Genomic DNA, 15,597 nt, shown 5'->3' with positions numbered 1-15,597 from the left:
CCCTGCGGAACCTTAGCACTGACGACGTCAGAATTAGAGTGAATTTACGAGGCTCGGCGTTTCTCTCTGGCGTCCCCCACATCTGCCCCATCAGCCCCATCTCACACACATCGCCGCAAGCATTTTCACCACCACCACCTCGCATATCCACACGTACGCCGCAGATATGGCCGAGACAGCACAGACAGCGCGGTCACTGGTACCTCCCTCCCTCCGTTTCTCCCCCCGGACCGCGCGACGAAACTAACTAACTCGCCACCACCCGGGATGTAACAGTACCGCAACCTCCTCCGCTTCTCGAACCGCTTCGCCGCCTACAACTTCCGCGAATACGCCAAGCGACGCTCGCGCGATGCGTTCCGCGAGCACCGGCTGGAGCATGATCCCCAGCGTGTCCAGGAGCTGATTGCGCGCGGTCAGCGCGATCTCAAAGTGCTGCAGGTGCGTGGAAGCGGGAGAGCAAGAAGGAAGGGTGCTGACAAACATGCGCGGGGACAGAGACAAACCATGTTGAGCCAGTATTTCCAGCTCGATCGGTTGGTCGTTGAGGGCGGCGCTTCGGGAAAGCAGAAGGGCACCAAGGGCGATATTGCTAGACTGAAGGATACTGGGTATGATTCCTCCTTTCCCGTGTTCTCTCTTCAATGACAGCTGACAGAAGGCATACAGTTGGGACTAAATGGCTCGCATCAATTCATCCGTCCAGACTGGAGTTCTTTGCAACGTTGTACTTCATGAATAAGAAATCATTTCCGAATTCCCCGGGCATACATATGTGCACCCGGAATTCCTTGTGCATACATCATATCACCTCTCTCTCTCCGTGATGCAATTTGAAGTTACCGACTTGAAAGGACTGGATTTATTTTCTCACAGTGTACCATCCTGGCTGTGTATCGGAGTTCCGGGCTGGATTGTCGCAGTGGCTACATGGTTAGAGGGGTGAACCCGCCAGCGGAATCAGCTACGCCTAGGTATCACAGAAGGATTGATGGAAGGATCAGGCAGATCTTTGTACAAGCAAGATACTCACCACGTATTCCATCACCTACCGCCCGATTTGTCACTCGTGGAAGGGGTATGAAGATACGATTACGATGCTCATAGTCCGTAGACCTATGGTGCTCAGCGATTACGAGTGGTAAAATCTAAGTAATCAGTTTCTTTGATCACAATTTCTGGCACAGAGTATCACGAGCATATGATCCGAATAATTTGAACCCATCATCGTTTCGTTTGTTCCACAGATTCTCGTAAAACAGAGACACTTGCACACAATGTAGAAAGAAATCGCAAAACAACCAGAAGACACTTTTTATACAAAATCACAGCAGCACTATTAGATTAGGGAAGATGCGCCGATCATTTATTTGACCTCAAGGAGTTTGACTGCTTCATGTTAGCCATATTCGTAGACGACAAAGTAGCCAAGAGCAATGAACTCACCATCGAAGCACAGGGTAGAGTTGGCGGGGATGCCGGGGATCGCCTTGTTTCCGTAGCCCATGCTGGCGGGGATGGTGATGCGACGCTCGCCACCGACCCTCATGCCGACGAGACCGATGTCCCAACCCTTGATGACCTCGCCCTTACCGAGGCGGAAGGTGAAAGGCTTGCCCTGGGTGTTCTTGTCGAAGACCTTGCCGTTCTTATCGTTCAGCTTTCCGATGTAACGCATACCAAGCTTGTTGCCCTTCTTGCAGACAGCTCCGGTACCGACGGTCTTGTCCTCGACAGTGATGCCCTGGACAACCCTGGTGGTAGGAGCAGCAGCCTCGGGCTTCTTCTCGGCAACCTTCTTCTCGGGGGTCTGCTTAGTCGCGGGCTTCTCGGGAGTCTGTTTGGCGTCCTTCTTGCCGTTAGTGGGGCCCTGTTCGATAGGCTTTGCAAACTGGACCTTTTTCTTGGACTCGGGAGTGTCGTTGGTGGCAGCAACGGCCTTTCCGTCATTAGCCTTCAGCTTCTTCAGCTGCTTCTTGGAGAGCTTGGGCTCCTCGGGCTTGGCTAGAATGGAGTTAGCACGCGTCGGCCTGATATGGATGGGTTTTACATACCCTCGTCCTCCTCGGCAGCACGCTTGTTACCCTTCTTCTCGGCCTTGCCGAGCTTCTTCTCGGCTACCTTCTCGGTCGCCTTCTTCTTGGGGGTCTTGTCCTCCTCGGATTCGACCTCGGTGATGCGCGGCTCCTCAACGTCGTCAAGCTCATCCTCAGACTCAGCTCCTCCTCCAATGAGGTTCATGAGCTCTTCCTCATCGGGAGAAAGATCGTAATCCTCCTCGCCCTCGCTCTCCTCCTCGTCCGAGTAGCTCTCCTCGTCATCGTTCTCGTTGAGAGGAATGATGTAGTTTCCGGAAAGGGAGATGTCGTAGTTACCATCAACCTTGAAGAAGACCTCCTCATCCTCGCCGATGATGATGTCGAGGGGCTGCTGGTAAGTCTGAAGAACAGTCAGTGTCGATGCAGATACGTGAGTCGGAAGAACTAGTTGCACAGACTCTCTCGGTGTCCAAGGTGCAGATGACGAACTCCTCAGTCTCGAAACCACCCTCGGAATCCTCATCGTCGTCGCTGTCATCCTCCTTGGCGTCAACCTCCATAGCATTCTGCTCGGCGGCCTTGAGGGCCTTCTTGATGGCCTTGTCGGCCTCCCTCAACTTCTTGGAAGTGTGCTGGAGCTGGGCCTGCTCCTCCTCGTCGTCTTCCTCATCATCTTCTTCGTCCTCCTCGTCCTCATCCTCATAGTCATCGAGGTCAAGAGGACGGCGGATGATCTTCAAGGTGGCGCGCTTGGGCTTGGTCTCGTCAAGTGGCTTCGCACTGGGGTCAATGGCAGCCATTGTAAGACGGAACTGCGAGCAAAGAATAAGATGTCAGTATGGTGCGGCACATAAACCTGGACCCGCGAAGATCACGTACCATGTGAACGCCAGGGATTTCAGACGCGGCGATGGTGGGCTCATCACCGGCGGGGACCTGGAGGCCCCAGAAAGCAACGGACTGAACACCGGCAGACATTGTAGCGATCGTAATTGAGGGGAGTATGAAGTGAAGGGTGGTATTTGGGAATGGAGAGAGGGTGAGGTGCGGAGGGAGGAGGGAGAGGAAGAGGTTGAAGGTGATGGTTGAGTAGGCTGCGAGAAAAAGTTCAGTTAAGCGGATTTTATTTGCAGCCGCGCTAACGCGTACTGAGACAGGGAATGCCAAGATTTTCCCTGCTAACGGGAAGCGGTCGGCCCCTGTCAAACTCAAAGTGGTTGCTCACCGTGGCTCACCGATTCTCACACTCGTGTAGGGCTGCGACGGATGTTTGACAGTTCGGTTCCGTCTCCAAGACATCCGTTTTACAGTTGAAACCTGCGGAGCCTCATCTACAAGAGGGCATTCAAACAGGAGCTCAAAATCACACTCAGAACCACAACCAGATGCCATCCCCTGTGGGCCAGAAAGTCCTCGTCCGCAACCGTTTGCAGTTTTCAAGAGTCAGCAAAAGATACTTGGAATATTCGGGGTATATATGGGATAACTACTGATTCAAATATCCACAGATAAGAACAATCTGTGACCCAGTCGCCGCTGGGCAGTGCCTACCATTGTTCCGAGGCAAAGCCACCAGCAACCAGCATTTTACAGTACCTAGCATAAGGTATAACCGTAATAGATCTCACTGAGAAGGATCATAAGCTGCTGTAGCAAAAAACGAGCGTTTATCGGGAAAGGAGTGTTACTCGACTGGACGGACTGCAGTCGACTGGGCGGACTGGATGGACTGCAGTCGACTTGATGGACTGGTACTTTGAATGGAAAATGTTTGAAATCAGTAATGAACTTTTTGTGAATACACGTCTATAGTACAGCTATTGCAGATCCGCCTCGCACATTGCATTGAGGATATTCCCCATCTCCTTGACATCACCCTTTGTAGCAGCTACAAGACCATCTCGTTACCAGCTTTTGAGACTTTCCAGGGCCCTTCAGTGCGTCCTCACCCATGCTGCAGCGACGATGAGAGAGAGTAGTTTTAGCCCCATTAAAAACTCGTTCCAGCTCTGCTCTCATGGCGGGAAGGCTCAAATACTGGAGGGCCATTTTGGTAAGATCTTTCCAGCGAGGTTCATGTGGTTTATTCAACGAGTACTGTACCACATTGTCCATGGAATCGCATGGAGGCGGTTCCTGCTGGAAAACCTCCATCATATCTTTATTCAGACGACGGTGGGGTAGGAGATAGAGGGCTGGCATGGTACGGAAAGAGAACATTTGATAGGTTGAAAGAGTGATACCCTCTAGCTACATATACCTGGTTCGACCCAAAAATTCCAGAAATTGGCAGTCTGTCAGTCGACTGCAGTCCGAGGCGGCAAATCTCTGGGACAGACTAAATTCAAGCCGTCCTCCAATTTTATGGACTGGACTGGACTGGAATGGACTGGACTATCGGTAGCACCGTGGACCGTCATACGGTTGTACCTATTGATATAGACGTATCATTACCGTGGACTGAGTTACATGCTTCGTGAATTCCTCATGATACGGCCATGGTACAAGGAATAGGAGATCTTGAGACAGATTCATACCAGAGTATAGTATTGAAATTGCTTGTGAAAAGTAGGAGTCTCGGGACTTGATTATTCTCTCTCCCGCTGCGGCAGTAAGTCCTCTACCTATATACGTATGCTATCCAGTGTTCTCCATCGTCCGGTCCGGACGGTCCGGACGGCTCAAATGCCGAACGGTCCGAGCCTGGAACGGATCCAAGGGTCGGTCCCAGTCCAGTCCGACGATGGAGGACGACCGTCCAAGTCACGTAAATATGATTCGGCTGATAGATGATTTCTCAGCACCGATATCGATATCCTTCGCAGCACCACGTCAGTTCATCTCTCACCGCTCGGTGACATCATGATGTAGGTAGGTAGTCTCGAAATATGGTTCACTGTGATTTATTCTTTTAACCCCATAATCCCTCCGTCAGTACTCCATAGTATATGAGTAAGTACCCTCCGCTCGGTGACATCGTGACATGTAGTCCGCAGAGCGAATTGGAAATAGTCCTGCCGTACTTACGAAGAGCTCGAGTGATAGAGTATGATACCGCCCACCACCACCACCACACACACTCGGATGCTCGATATCTGAAACCGTACCGGAGCCCGCTGTCACCGCTCGTAAATGTAGATACATAGGTAAGTAGTACTGCGGCGGATCCGAAACCATAGTGTCCGGAAATAGCACATAGGTGGGTAGGTATCCCTCCAGAAGTCCTAAGTCCCGAGTCCCAAGTCCAGGCTCCTGAGTCCAGTACTTATTATCCAGTATCTAGTATCTACCTATGTACTATGATGTAGGTACCTGATCTTTACCCCTCCTCCCCGCAGCTCCGCTACTGCCCACTGCCCTGTGCCCAGTGCCCAGTGCCCGTGGCCCCCCGCTATACATACTAGGTATATAGCCGCCAAACAGTGAACCCCGTGATACCTAGCTAGGTAGAGCTCCTAGGTGGTAGATCTCCTCGGCGGAACCGACGAGCGATATGCAGCAGCAACAGCAGCAAGATGTATATAGCAGCATGTGTTGTACAGTATGTACGGTATCATACCAGTCATGTTTAGTTACTCACCGTAGTATCATACATCATACATTAGGTATGTAAACAGTGACTCCGCCGCTCTCCGCGACGGACAGCTCGAACTGTTTACCGGAGGACTCTAGGGTCCACTCGCGCTCTGGGAACGCAGGCTGACAGATACTATACGGTACCGAGTATTGCGCTCTTTGGCTGGAGTGGATACGCACGCAAGTCTGCGATGCGCGTGCATGTATAATATGGGTACATATGAGTGTGTATGTTTGTGTATGTGTATGTGTGTGCATGAGTACGTATATGTGTGTGTATGTGTGTGTATGAGTAAGAAGTATATGTGTGCAGGAACATGCACTGCACAACCGTTACCAGCGCCAAATGTACCGGTATCGATGTATCAATATGCGCTGAGACCGAGGGAGGCCATACCATTACTATCGCCATCACCATGTACCTCCAGGTTATGTACGAGTATCGTGGGCGACCGGTGCGGGCGGGCAGAATTCGATAGAGAACTCGCACCTTTCTCGCCCCTCGCCCCACTCGTCTTCACCCCACCGCCCCGGTGCCCCGCTGCCCCCTCACGGCTGCCAGTTCCAATCCAGTTCCAATTCAATCGCCATTCCCCTCTCGGCTCCCACTTACTCCCACTGCCCACTTGCTCCCACTGCCCACTTGCTCCCACTGCCCACTTGCTCCCACTGCCCACTGCCCACTGCCTCCTACTAGCACCCATTGACTCTGAGGCCCCATTCTGCTTTGCTGGAGAGAAGCAGCAGCAGCAGCAGCCAAATTCCCAAATCCCCAGATCCTCAAATTCCCACTCCTCGACGGACCCATCCCCCCTCGCCCCTCCCCATCCCCTGCACAACGACGCCATCGACCCCGCATTTTGTCCCACCACCCCCCGCACCACACCCACATGTCATACACGTACTACACACCCGCAGCACCCACTCATAACACCCGCAGCACCCACACCGGGACCCACAACAAACAATCAACAACGCGCGGAAAGGCAACAAACAACGCGAGCCAAACAACGCGAGTAAACAATAACAACGCGAGCGCACGTGTCGCCCACCGGCCAGTGATGTGAAGTGAGTGGACTCAACTCGACGTTCAATGCTTCGACAACGGCCACCTTCCCACTCCATCTCATTCCCCCCCCCCCAATCCCACAGGCGGAAGTAGGTAGTAATAGAGTATGTAGTAGAGTATTGTATCGGTATCGATTGAACATGAACTCATATACACCCCCGGCCCTCATCTCATGCCCACACCTCATACCCACATCCCATCCCCCATCCTCCATCTCACCCGCACATCTCACCATCCAAAAAGAAAAGAGCTTCCAAATCCATATCCTGTTGTAACAAAAGAAAAAGCCAGCCCATCTCCCATCTCCCATGCCCCACACCGCCCATCCCCCTAACCCGCATCCCCCAATCCCCCATCCACTCTCTCCCATCAACGAGTCGTTAGCAAACGGTTTCCAAAGTTTCCAGTGATAGCAAGCGGTACCTAGTACAGACAAAAAAACACATGGGAAAAACAACGTCCAAAAAAAACAACAAAAAAAAGACAAACAGGAGATCGAATCATACAGAGACGCTTCTTCCTTCTTTTTCCTCACAGGTATGTAGATACTTTCTACTCTCTTCCTTCCTCATATTCGACGTAATGTCTGTAGGGCAAGAGGAGGGCAGGTGGTGGTTTGGTCAGGACCGAGGATGTGGGGATAGACAAAAACTGGTAGGACACAACACCGCACACTGAAACGGGGTGAAGCCCTCCATGGACGGACGGACCGACGGACGGTACAAAAAGAGGAGGATAAACGGAAACAAAAACGATAAAATGTGCATAGAGTACGCCCAAGTACGCCACGCCCATCTCTCCGCCGCCCCAACACAACACACAACACACTCCCTATCGACCACTGCCCCAACCAGAGAAGAACAAACGGTAAGTAAAAGAAAAGAAAAAAAGCATTAGGAAAGAACAGCGGAAAGGAGAAAAACAGCAACCCGTCCCCTAAAGTTGCGGGTATATCGAATACGAGTATGTACTGTAATGAGGGGGTATCAGGATGATGTTCTTGGTGGACTAGAGCACCATCCCATCATTATGAACAAATGTACGAGAGCACATATTGCGCACACACTCAAGACGCCGTCATGTTAATCTTAGTGGAGCACCAGAAACGGTCGGGCGGTCGGTTGGTGGGAGAATCAGAAAATTGACGAGAGTAAAATCCGACACGCTGATGCGAAAAAGGTAATAAAAGACAATGAACGCCGATCCGTGGATGCAGTATGAATGGATGGTTGATCGCCACGATCTAGTAGGTTGCCATTCGTCTCGATCGCGGGGGCGCAATGTCGAGGCCGCCTGATCCGCATGCCGGGCGTTTGCCTGCCAGGCCAGCGCTAGGACTGCCTTCAATTTCGGGGAGGGCGCCGTATGTAAAGCTCTGCGTGCGCGAGAACGATTTGTGGTTGTGGTTGCGGCGGAACTTGCTCATCTCACGTTCACAGGTACGCTTGTGCTTCTCGTCGTCCATCTCGACGTAGTGTTGGGGCTCGCAGCGGATTTTATGCTGGCTGAAGAAGGACGAGTATCCACCCTCGAGAACGAAAATGTCAGGGTAGTTGAGTGCGGGATAACGATGCATGTTCACGAGTCTGTCACGCTTGCGGAGGTGGAGAGCCCTGGGAGATGATTAGCTACGCATGCAAAGCGATGGACGCGGATCGATCTTACATGCGCGGTGCACGATGAGCCGAGTACTCGCAGTGGAAGATGATTAGCTGACGCTTATCTCCCTGCGGCTCGGCAAAGAATTTCTCCTCCAGAATATCAATGCTATTGATATTGGTCGCTCCGGCGATGTGTCCTCCCTCAAACTCGTATTCAAAGCGGCAGTCCACAATCATAAATTCGTCGTAGTGCTCCTCGTATTCTCCATCCATGATTGAGATGAGGGTGGCCCGGTTGATGCGGCGGAGAGGGTCATCCTTTACGTTGAACGAAGGGATGTATGTGTTCTCGCCAGCGTCGGCCATGGGGGACTTGGACACCTCCTCGTTCGCATCTTTAGTGACGACTTCTTGCGGATGCTCAAACATGCTCATAGTACGCCTAATCTTTCCCTTCGGTCTGGCGGCTGGGCGACTCAGGCGAGTGAGCGGTCCAACGGGCGATCCATCTGCATTGGCCATGGCAAAAGGCTTCGGTGGTGGGGGACCGAGAAAGCCGGCAGCGGACCCAATCCTCTTGCCCTCGGGAGATGCTCCTCCAGTGAAGAGTTCCTCCAGGTCCAACTGAGAACTGGCCGACGATCTACCGATATTGATCGAACCGGATCCCTGAGTCTTGAACGACACCGAGTTCCCGGACAATCGACTGCCCTGTCGCAGCAGAGATGGTCTGGAGATTTTACGTCTAAAACCCCTCATTAGCACATACCTTCTTTCGATCATTCAGATAATGTCCCGTACTCAGCAAGTTTGGGCCTTCCGAGTGGCTTCATTCCGGGGGAACCCGATGATGATGGAGGACTCGAGCAAAGACCCATATCCAAACCCATACTCATTTTCATCCTACCGTAATCGGGAGTGAGAGGCATGCGGTTGTGTGCGGCCTTGTGCGGAAGGGGCGAGATGTCCATCTCAATCCCAGGAGACGACGCGGGAATGGGGGGAGTAGTAACCATAGCTGCACGGGGAAAAAATTAGCATTCCAAACATAGGGAATGAATATGATGACCTCGGAAGTACTGACAGCGTGCATTCAAGTTCGAGAATAGCGATCTCCTGGGCGTAGGGTTCAATGGACTGCAGTGTGGAAAAACGGATTAACACCAACACTCGCAAGCACTATTAGAGATGGTTCCGGGTTCCAATGCAAACTCACGTCTGGTCGATATGGAAGTTCTGGGACAGGTCCTTTGCGAGACACGTTGTAGGAGACGATTGCATCCTGCCTTCCTGGTCGAAGAAGTCGCCTTTCGAGCCGGTATTCAACTTGGGTCCGAACAAACCCTTCGTAGGCGTAGACACAGCCGTGGTCGTAGCCGACGGTGTGTCGTGCCACACCGGATTGCGGAACGCATGGGACTGCAATGGCGAAGATGTTTCAACCTCCATTTTCGTTTTTTTGTTTGCGTAGAGAGGCCAAAAAGATAATTATGGGATCCAAAGATTGTGGGAGACTTCGGCAAGTTGGTACGGCAGGATTTCTGACCTAGAGAAGCGGCTCACTGCACAGCAATGCGGTTCTTTTTTGCCGAAATGGTAGTAATTGAAAACAACAACGGCGCTGTTACGAAAGCAGAAACCAACGCAATCAACGAAACCCCGACAGAATTGAGTTTATAGTATCCTGCCAAAATCGGTAATGTGTAGTAGATTAGGATAGTGATAATCCGAGGTGCCGATGAAGCAGTTTGTAGAAGTAGTAGTCGTGGTGTCGGTTCTTCCTGAGCATGCAATGACGAGGCAAGATGTTGGAGACGACTGGTTTGTGTTTCGGTCTGGGTATATTTATCGATATCGGTAACGGTATCGGTATGGGTGTCGGTGTCTCGAATGTGGTATCGTATCGAAGTCGGAATCTGCACGACCGGTATCGGTTGTCGGTAGGAGCTGTCGGGAAGGATAGAGAAGGAGGAGGGGGAGGTGGTGGGAGGAGAGGGAGTAAAGAGGGCGTCGTCGGTAGCGGGTGTCGATGGAGGATAGTTCGGTTTGTTGCTGGGCGGAAGACACGCGACGTGGGGGGGGAGGGGGATGGGAGGGAGTGGAGCGAGCGGAGAAGAGGAGTTGCAGCTGAGGTGGAGCTTTATTATGTATCACCAAGACGGTTACTGGAGCGACGACGGTGAAGCCGACAACGACGGGGGTGGATACGATAGCATAAAGCGGCGCTTGGCGTCGATGGATTGAGTTTGGACTGGTGGACGGGGGGAGGGGAGCGGACTCAGCGAAGTGGATGAAGACGCCTGGAGAGGAGGAGGAGGAGGGAGGGAGGGACTCGGCGGGACTTGCTGGGGGCCGGGATCAGAACAAGTGCACGTTGACCATGCCATGTAGATATCCTGTCCTTGACTTGCTCTCTTTTCACTTTCTCGATTCCTGCCACGGAAAGCCGACGCCATAGTCGACTGCCAGCAGAAGTAACTGAGAACGACCTAGAGCAACCTCCACCGCCCGGCTCCTTGCCTGAGCATGTCCTCCACTTAGTCCATCCCACCCCCAACACCAGCCCCATTCTCTGCATTCCTATTCGCTCGCCGCGATGCTCTGGGGCCTGGATGACCGCTGCTGGGTGCTGTGCATCCGCATGCATGAACGAAGCACACCAGAAAATCAAATCCCGGCCTTTGCCTCCTCCTTCCACCTTGCAAGCAACCGACAAATACCTGAGTGTGTACGGTACATACCTGATAATCTAGAGTACCGTACACATGAAGCAGCAGCGGCCCCAAGGCAGCAATGCGATGGGTCGGATGATGCGGGGGCTCCCATAGTTATATACGAGCTGTGGTTTCGGCGATGAAGGGAGAAAGAGCGTTGAGCGCGGAGGATTGGACGCACGCAGCAGATTTGTTCGTGGGGCAAACAAAGGGCGAGCGGGTGGAGACTCCGGCTGGCCAAAGAATCCAACAGCATCGGCATCGGCAATCGCGATGCGCGGGACGAAGACACAACTCCCACAGTCCCACTGCGAAAACTCACGGAACCAAAATAACCGCAGAACATTTGCACTTTCCTTCGCCGCCCCAAAGTCCGGAAGATGCAACATTGCAACATCCCGTGGCGGACGCGTCCAAACGCCCAAACAACACGACAGCATGTGACTTCGGGTTTGTTTGTGGCTTGGGATCGAGTAGCGTTGCACGAGCAACCACACCCGCAAACCGCAAAACAACACAACAACAACGCGAAACACACGCACGCACACGCTCGGCCGTCTGTTTGGAGTGGAGTGGAGACTCGTCCCCAGTCCCAGACGCTGACCGGAATCCCGCTCGAACGATTCTTTGCAGCCGATAGCCATGCAGCTAACTAACCAAGTACTTAGCTGAGCACTATAACTCCTCTAGGTACTTTAGTGACGAAAAAAGCAAGGAAATCAGCTCGACTTCCTTCCTTCCTCCCGACCTTCCTCCGCCTCTGTTTTATATTCATCACGTCCGTACGTCCTGCAGTCGGCGTCACAGCATTGCGTGCTCCGTGCTGCGTTGCGCGTTGCAGATTATCCGATCGTCAACGCGGTAGGAAGGAAGGAAGCGGGAATTGGAGAGCGCGTTGAGCGTTTTCCTCCCTCCCCTCACGGGTTTCTTTCGTCATCCGAACGCAATCGCGAAGGGTGTGTGCCCACCGGAGGGGGAGCCTACCCTCCTGCCCCCAAGCTTCCGTTAGTTAGGGCACAGACTGTTTCATGCGGTAAAGGCGAAGGGCAGGCTCGTTCCGGACACAAGACGAAGCCCTTGCCAGGTCCCAGAAGTGAGGAATACTAGCGTTGGCCGCCTCGTTTCGAGGGGGGGGTGGAAGGAGACTGCTACATACAAAAGGCCGGCCAGGTGCAGCGGGGCAGGGCACAGCGAAGGGCGAGAAACTTCTTTTTCTTGTTGTTTACACATTCTTCGCTGTGGACTTGGAGTCTTGGAGGCGTAAACAGCCGGTACCGGTATTTCATCTTAATTGGTATTTCGGTATCCGGTTACCTGCATGAGTGCACATTCATTCATATCCATTCATGAATGGGGTCTGCGCTACCTATTGATGGTGAGATAGCCGCCGGGGAAATGACATCCTGCGATTCACATTCATGGCAGCTGGAAAGGGCTGGCTGGCTGGCTTGTCGGTCCCAGTCGCCGGCCGATCGTGCCTCAAACTTCAAATCTTCCGGCCACCGTGACCAATGATCTCGGATGGTGGATCATCCCACGCGAACGCAGCTGGCAGCTGACAGCCGTCAACTGCCAAAGCATAAATTTTCAGGAATGTTGCGACCTGTCTGTAAGGAAAGCCTTTTAAACTGCGGCCCGCCCAGCCAACCACACGCCCCGCCGAAACGAATATATATAACAGCTGGAGCTTCAGGGACAACTGTGACGCCGATCTGGGTCGGTTGCGACGGACGGGCGGGACGGAACAAGACGGCATTCCCATGGCATCACACCTGCACCTGCAACTTAAGGCTGAGCTGAATTGCGCATCAGAATCTCCGTCCCCGACGTCGATCAAGTCTCAACACGGATCATAGATATCTCGACAGGTCTCACTCTTGGTTGGTGGGCAAGTCTGAGGTCACGCTTCCTAGTGCGGGACATAACTAACATCATCATAAGCCTGGAAGTCGGGGAGGGGAGGGGAGGGGGAACCCTCAGCCGGGGCGCTCCGTTCGCTCGCTCGCTCCACTTTTGCTTCCCTTTTCTTTTCTTTCGGCTTTGTGTGTGGTATGTAAGTGGTTAACTGGTTCAGGAGGTTTGTTTTGATTTCTCCTATCCGGGAAAGGTCACTCCGTGGGGCGAAATGGAAACGCGGGTTCCCAGATAAAATATGGTAATATACACGTTCTGAACTTGGCACCTCGACGCGCAGTCACGGGGCTGGTGATTGACGTGTGAGAGAAATTAGGACCCCCCCCCCCTCTCTCTTTCTCTCTCTCGGGCGACGATCCCCCCGCGCTGCTTGTCTTGTCTTGTCCGCGTCACCCCGGAACAGAACAGTCGCCATCTGATCTGATCTGAGAATCCCGTTCCGCGCGCTATAAACATAGCTGATGCTGCTGCTTGCCCGCTTTGCTTTTGCTCTGCCTTGCTTTTGCTTTGCATTGCTTTTGCCTTATCCCTTCTCCCTTCTCCGGAGCGGCCAAACTGAGTTTGAACTTTAGAGATAACATGACATGGACTCAGTGGGTTGCTGTCGTTGTCGCTTGAAGAACCGGAAGCAGAAGAAGAAAGAAAAAAATCTCTTCCCTGTGCACCACTTTTTTTGCAAAAACTAACGCTGGACACTTCAGCAAAGCCGCTCGTGTATGTACGTCCCGCAACCCGGACAGACATGCACTTGGGATTGGCCGACATTTCATTCTTTGATTGAAGTATGGAGCAGCGGCGGCTATGTGGAATGCGGGGAATGGATGATGCGTGTATATAATCTGTAATCGACCATGTATGTAGAAAGGTACGGGATTTAGTTTGATTCATTCATTTCCTCAGCTCGTTCGTTCGTTCAGCTGGATATAGTACTTGCAAGTTGCGGGTTGTTGTAGAGTGTCTACCGGTATGTACTCTATATAGTGGCAACAACCTTCCACCATCCCACCACAGAGTATCTCCAGGACCTGCATCCATTTGGCGAGCAGGTACTCCACATACCTACTCTGTAAACCTCATATAAGCGCTCTCTGCCGACCAGATCAGATGGGCCACCAGTGACCAACCCAACCCAACCCAACCAATCGAGGCTGCAGCCGGGAGTCAGGAGTCAGCCAGTCATACTTACTCTACATATGATACCTAGAGTATTCGCATTGCCTTGCCTCATCTCGGCACTTTGATTGTTGGCAGCGCAGCGCATGCTGTCCAATCTCCTGTGTAAGGTAGGTAGAACCACACTCGTGACTCGGTGGATAGGTGGGTACTCTGCAGATGTAGGTACGGATGTAAAGACATACGTAAACTGCAAATTGCAAACTGGTTACTCTTCATGCTGCCCCCGCGCCGCTGGCCAGCGAAGCAGCAGACGAAAGGCATGTGTGCAGTCACGACTCACCAGTGTGCACTGTGTGTACGGTATATTTGGATTTGGATTTGGGTTTCGGTTAGGACTCCAATAGACTCCGGAGTCCGGATAGAGTACATGGAGTGTATATAGAGTGGTAGAGAATTGCGATTCGGCGAGCGGCGGGCGGCGAGCGGAGGCGGTGGTGCTGGTTGGTGGTGGTGGTGGTGGTGGTGGGCGGGTGAGACGCGGGTCCCTGCATTTCAGAATCCAGCCAGTGAGTGAGGTGAACAAACGTGGGCGACCCACGGAACTGCCACATACTTGAAGAATCCTTCCTTCCTTCCCTCCTCCTTCCGTACGGCGAGCGGCACTCATCATCCTCATCATCATCATCCTCATCATCATCATCCGAATCATCATCATCCGAATCATCATCATCCGAAGAAGAAGATCGACCAGCCAGGGCCCACTTCTAAGAACACCGCACATAGCAAAGAAACTTGCTCGGGCCGTAGGTAGAGTACTTATCCGTGGGGAGCTGCCGACTGGCCTGCGACATCGTTCGACATCGACAGGGAAGAAGGAATCCACAGACAAGCGGCAACAGCAGCAGCAGCATCATCGGACATCCCCACGCCGATCGCCGCCGCCGCCGTCTCCGTCCCCGACTCCGACTAGAAAGAAAAAAGAAAAAGGAACGAGAAAAAAAATCTCACTTCATCGCTTCACCACTTCGCCGACCCCGGCCCCGACCGACCCCGTCGGGTACTGTAGGTACTCTAACTACGGTACTAGTAGCTCCATGTTGGCCGCTGGCTGGCTGGCGCGATCGAACGAACGACGAAAGCCCTTTGTCCTGTGCACGAGTCTGCATGACTGCAACTCGCAACTTACTTACACCTGCAAACGGTGGAGTGGGGAGGTTTGCAGTGGTATGTAGACTACCACCGCCAACTGCAAGTCTGCAACGACTTGCTGCACACAATCAATGCACACAGTCAATGCACGTGTCAGCTCGAATAACGAAAGCAGCAGCGACGAGATGGGGGGCGCAAACTGTAGTATAGTTAGCAGCGCATACTTCCAGCTACGGGACGGCTGTCCGCTTGTTCCATATCTCCCTCAGCTCATCCGCTCAGATTGAGGAGCGCTTCGCTCGAGTGACTGCCAGAGTAGACTTGCGATTGCGTCGTTTAGGCAATGCCATGTCAGTTGCATGTACGCGTCAGGTAACTACGAGTAAAGTACCAACGGTAAATCGTGTCGAGAACCTCTT

The 15,597-nt window shown here is 52.8% G+C and overlaps 4 protein-coding genes across 4 annotated transcripts; 1 reads left to right on the top strand and 3 right to left on the bottom strand.

Moving 5' to 3' along the window:
- The first annotated feature begins 63 nt into the window (after nucleotides 1-63).
- BZA05DRAFT_406505 (complex 1 protein) lies at nucleotides 64-1,017 on the top strand. The gene is made up of 4 exons (XM_051484517.1): nucleotides 64-199; nucleotides 277-441; nucleotides 499-611; nucleotides 670-1,017. The coding sequence occupies exons 1-4, from the start codon at nucleotides 167-169 to the stop codon at nucleotides 677-679; spliced, it is 321 nt and encodes a 106-aa protein (XP_051336959.1). The 5' UTR covers nucleotides 64-166; the 3' UTR covers nucleotides 680-1,017.
- Nucleotides 1,018-1,141: 124 nt separating this feature from the next.
- BZA05DRAFT_357267 (FK506-binding protein) lies at nucleotides 1,142-3,123 on the bottom strand. The gene is made up of 5 exons (XM_051481431.1): nucleotides 2,919-3,123; nucleotides 2,498-2,851; nucleotides 2,055-2,439; nucleotides 1,447-2,004; nucleotides 1,142-1,389 (listed from the first exon to the last, which is right to left on the bottom strand). The coding sequence occupies exons 1-5, from the start codon at nucleotides 3,015-3,017 to the stop codon at nucleotides 1,367-1,369; spliced, it is 1,419 nt and encodes a 472-aa protein (XP_051336958.1). The 5' UTR covers nucleotides 3,018-3,123; the 3' UTR covers nucleotides 1,142-1,366.
- A 4,580-nt stretch (nucleotides 3,124-7,703) lies between these two features.
- On the bottom strand, nucleotides 7,704-9,932 carry BZA05DRAFT_135259 (uncharacterized protein). Its single transcript, XM_051478841.1, has 5 exons — nucleotides 9,502-9,932; nucleotides 9,370-9,422; nucleotides 9,087-9,303; nucleotides 8,350-9,030; nucleotides 7,704-8,297 (listed from the first exon to the last, which is right to left on the bottom strand). The coding sequence occupies exons 1-5, from the start codon at nucleotides 9,732-9,734 to the stop codon at nucleotides 7,928-7,930; spliced, it is 1,554 nt and encodes a 517-aa protein (XP_051336957.1). The 5' UTR covers nucleotides 9,735-9,932; the 3' UTR covers nucleotides 7,704-7,927.
- An 819-nt stretch (nucleotides 9,933-10,751) lies between these two features.
- On the bottom strand, nucleotides 10,752-11,834 carry BZA05DRAFT_135256 (uncharacterized protein). Its single transcript, XM_051478840.1, has one exon. It carries the CDS (start codon nucleotides 11,641-11,643, stop codon nucleotides 11,035-11,037), a length of 609 nt encoding a protein of 202 aa, XP_051336956.1. The 5' UTR covers nucleotides 11,644-11,834; the 3' UTR covers nucleotides 10,752-11,034.
- Nucleotides 11,835-15,597: the final 3,763 nt, after the last annotated feature.

This window comes from Tricharina praecox (genome assembly GCF_024521635.1).
Source record: "Tricharina praecox strain CBS 144465 chromosome Unknown BZA05scaffold_23, whole genome shotgun sequence".
Lineage (NCBI taxonomy): Eukaryota > Fungi > Ascomycota > Pezizomycetes > Pezizales > Pyronemataceae > Tricharina > Tricharina praecox.
This window is presented reverse-complemented; position numbering and strand designations above follow the sequence as displayed.

Excerpts from the sequence above, each read along its gene's own strand:
- BZA05DRAFT_406505 (XM_051484517.1), top strand. The coding sequence starts at position 167 with ATGGCCGAGACAGCACAGACAGCGCGGTCACTG. Across the intron at positions 200-276 it reads CACAGACAGCGCGGTCACTG|TACCGCAACCTCCTCCGCTT; the intron begins GTACCTCCCTCC and ends GGGATGTAACAG. Across the intron at positions 442-498 it reads GCGATCTCAAAGTGCTGCAG|AGACAAACCATGTTGAGCCA; the intron begins GTGCGTGGAAGC and ends GCGCGGGGACAG.
- BZA05DRAFT_135256 (XM_051478840.1), bottom strand. The coding sequence starts at position 11,643 with ATGGCTATCGGCTGCAAAGAATCGTTCGAGCGGGATTCCGGTCAGCGT.
- BZA05DRAFT_135259 (XM_051478841.1), bottom strand. The coding sequence starts at position 9,734 with ATGGAGGTTGAAACATCTTCGCCATTGCAGTCCCATGCGTTCCGCAAT. Across the intron at positions 9,423-9,501 it reads AACTTCCATATCGACCAGAC|TCCATTGAACCCTACGCCCA; the intron begins GTGAGTTTGCAT and ends TCCACACTGCAG. Across the intron at positions 8,298-8,349 it reads GCTCATCGTGCACCGCGCAT|GGCTCTCCACCTCCGCAAGC; the intron begins GTAAGATCGATC and ends ATCATCTCCCAG.
- BZA05DRAFT_357267 (XM_051481431.1), bottom strand. The coding sequence starts at position 3,017 with ATGTCTGCCGGTGTTCAGTCCGTTGCTTTCTGGGGCCTCCAGGTCCCC. Across the intron at positions 2,852-2,918 it reads AAATCCCTGGCGTTCACATG|TTCCGTCTTACAATGGCTGC; the intron begins GTACGTGATCTT and ends CTTTGCTCGCAG. Across the intron at positions 1,390-1,446 it reads CTCTACCCTGTGCTTCGATG|TCAAACTCCTTGAGGTCAAA; the intron begins GTGAGTTCATTG and ends AACATGAAGCAG.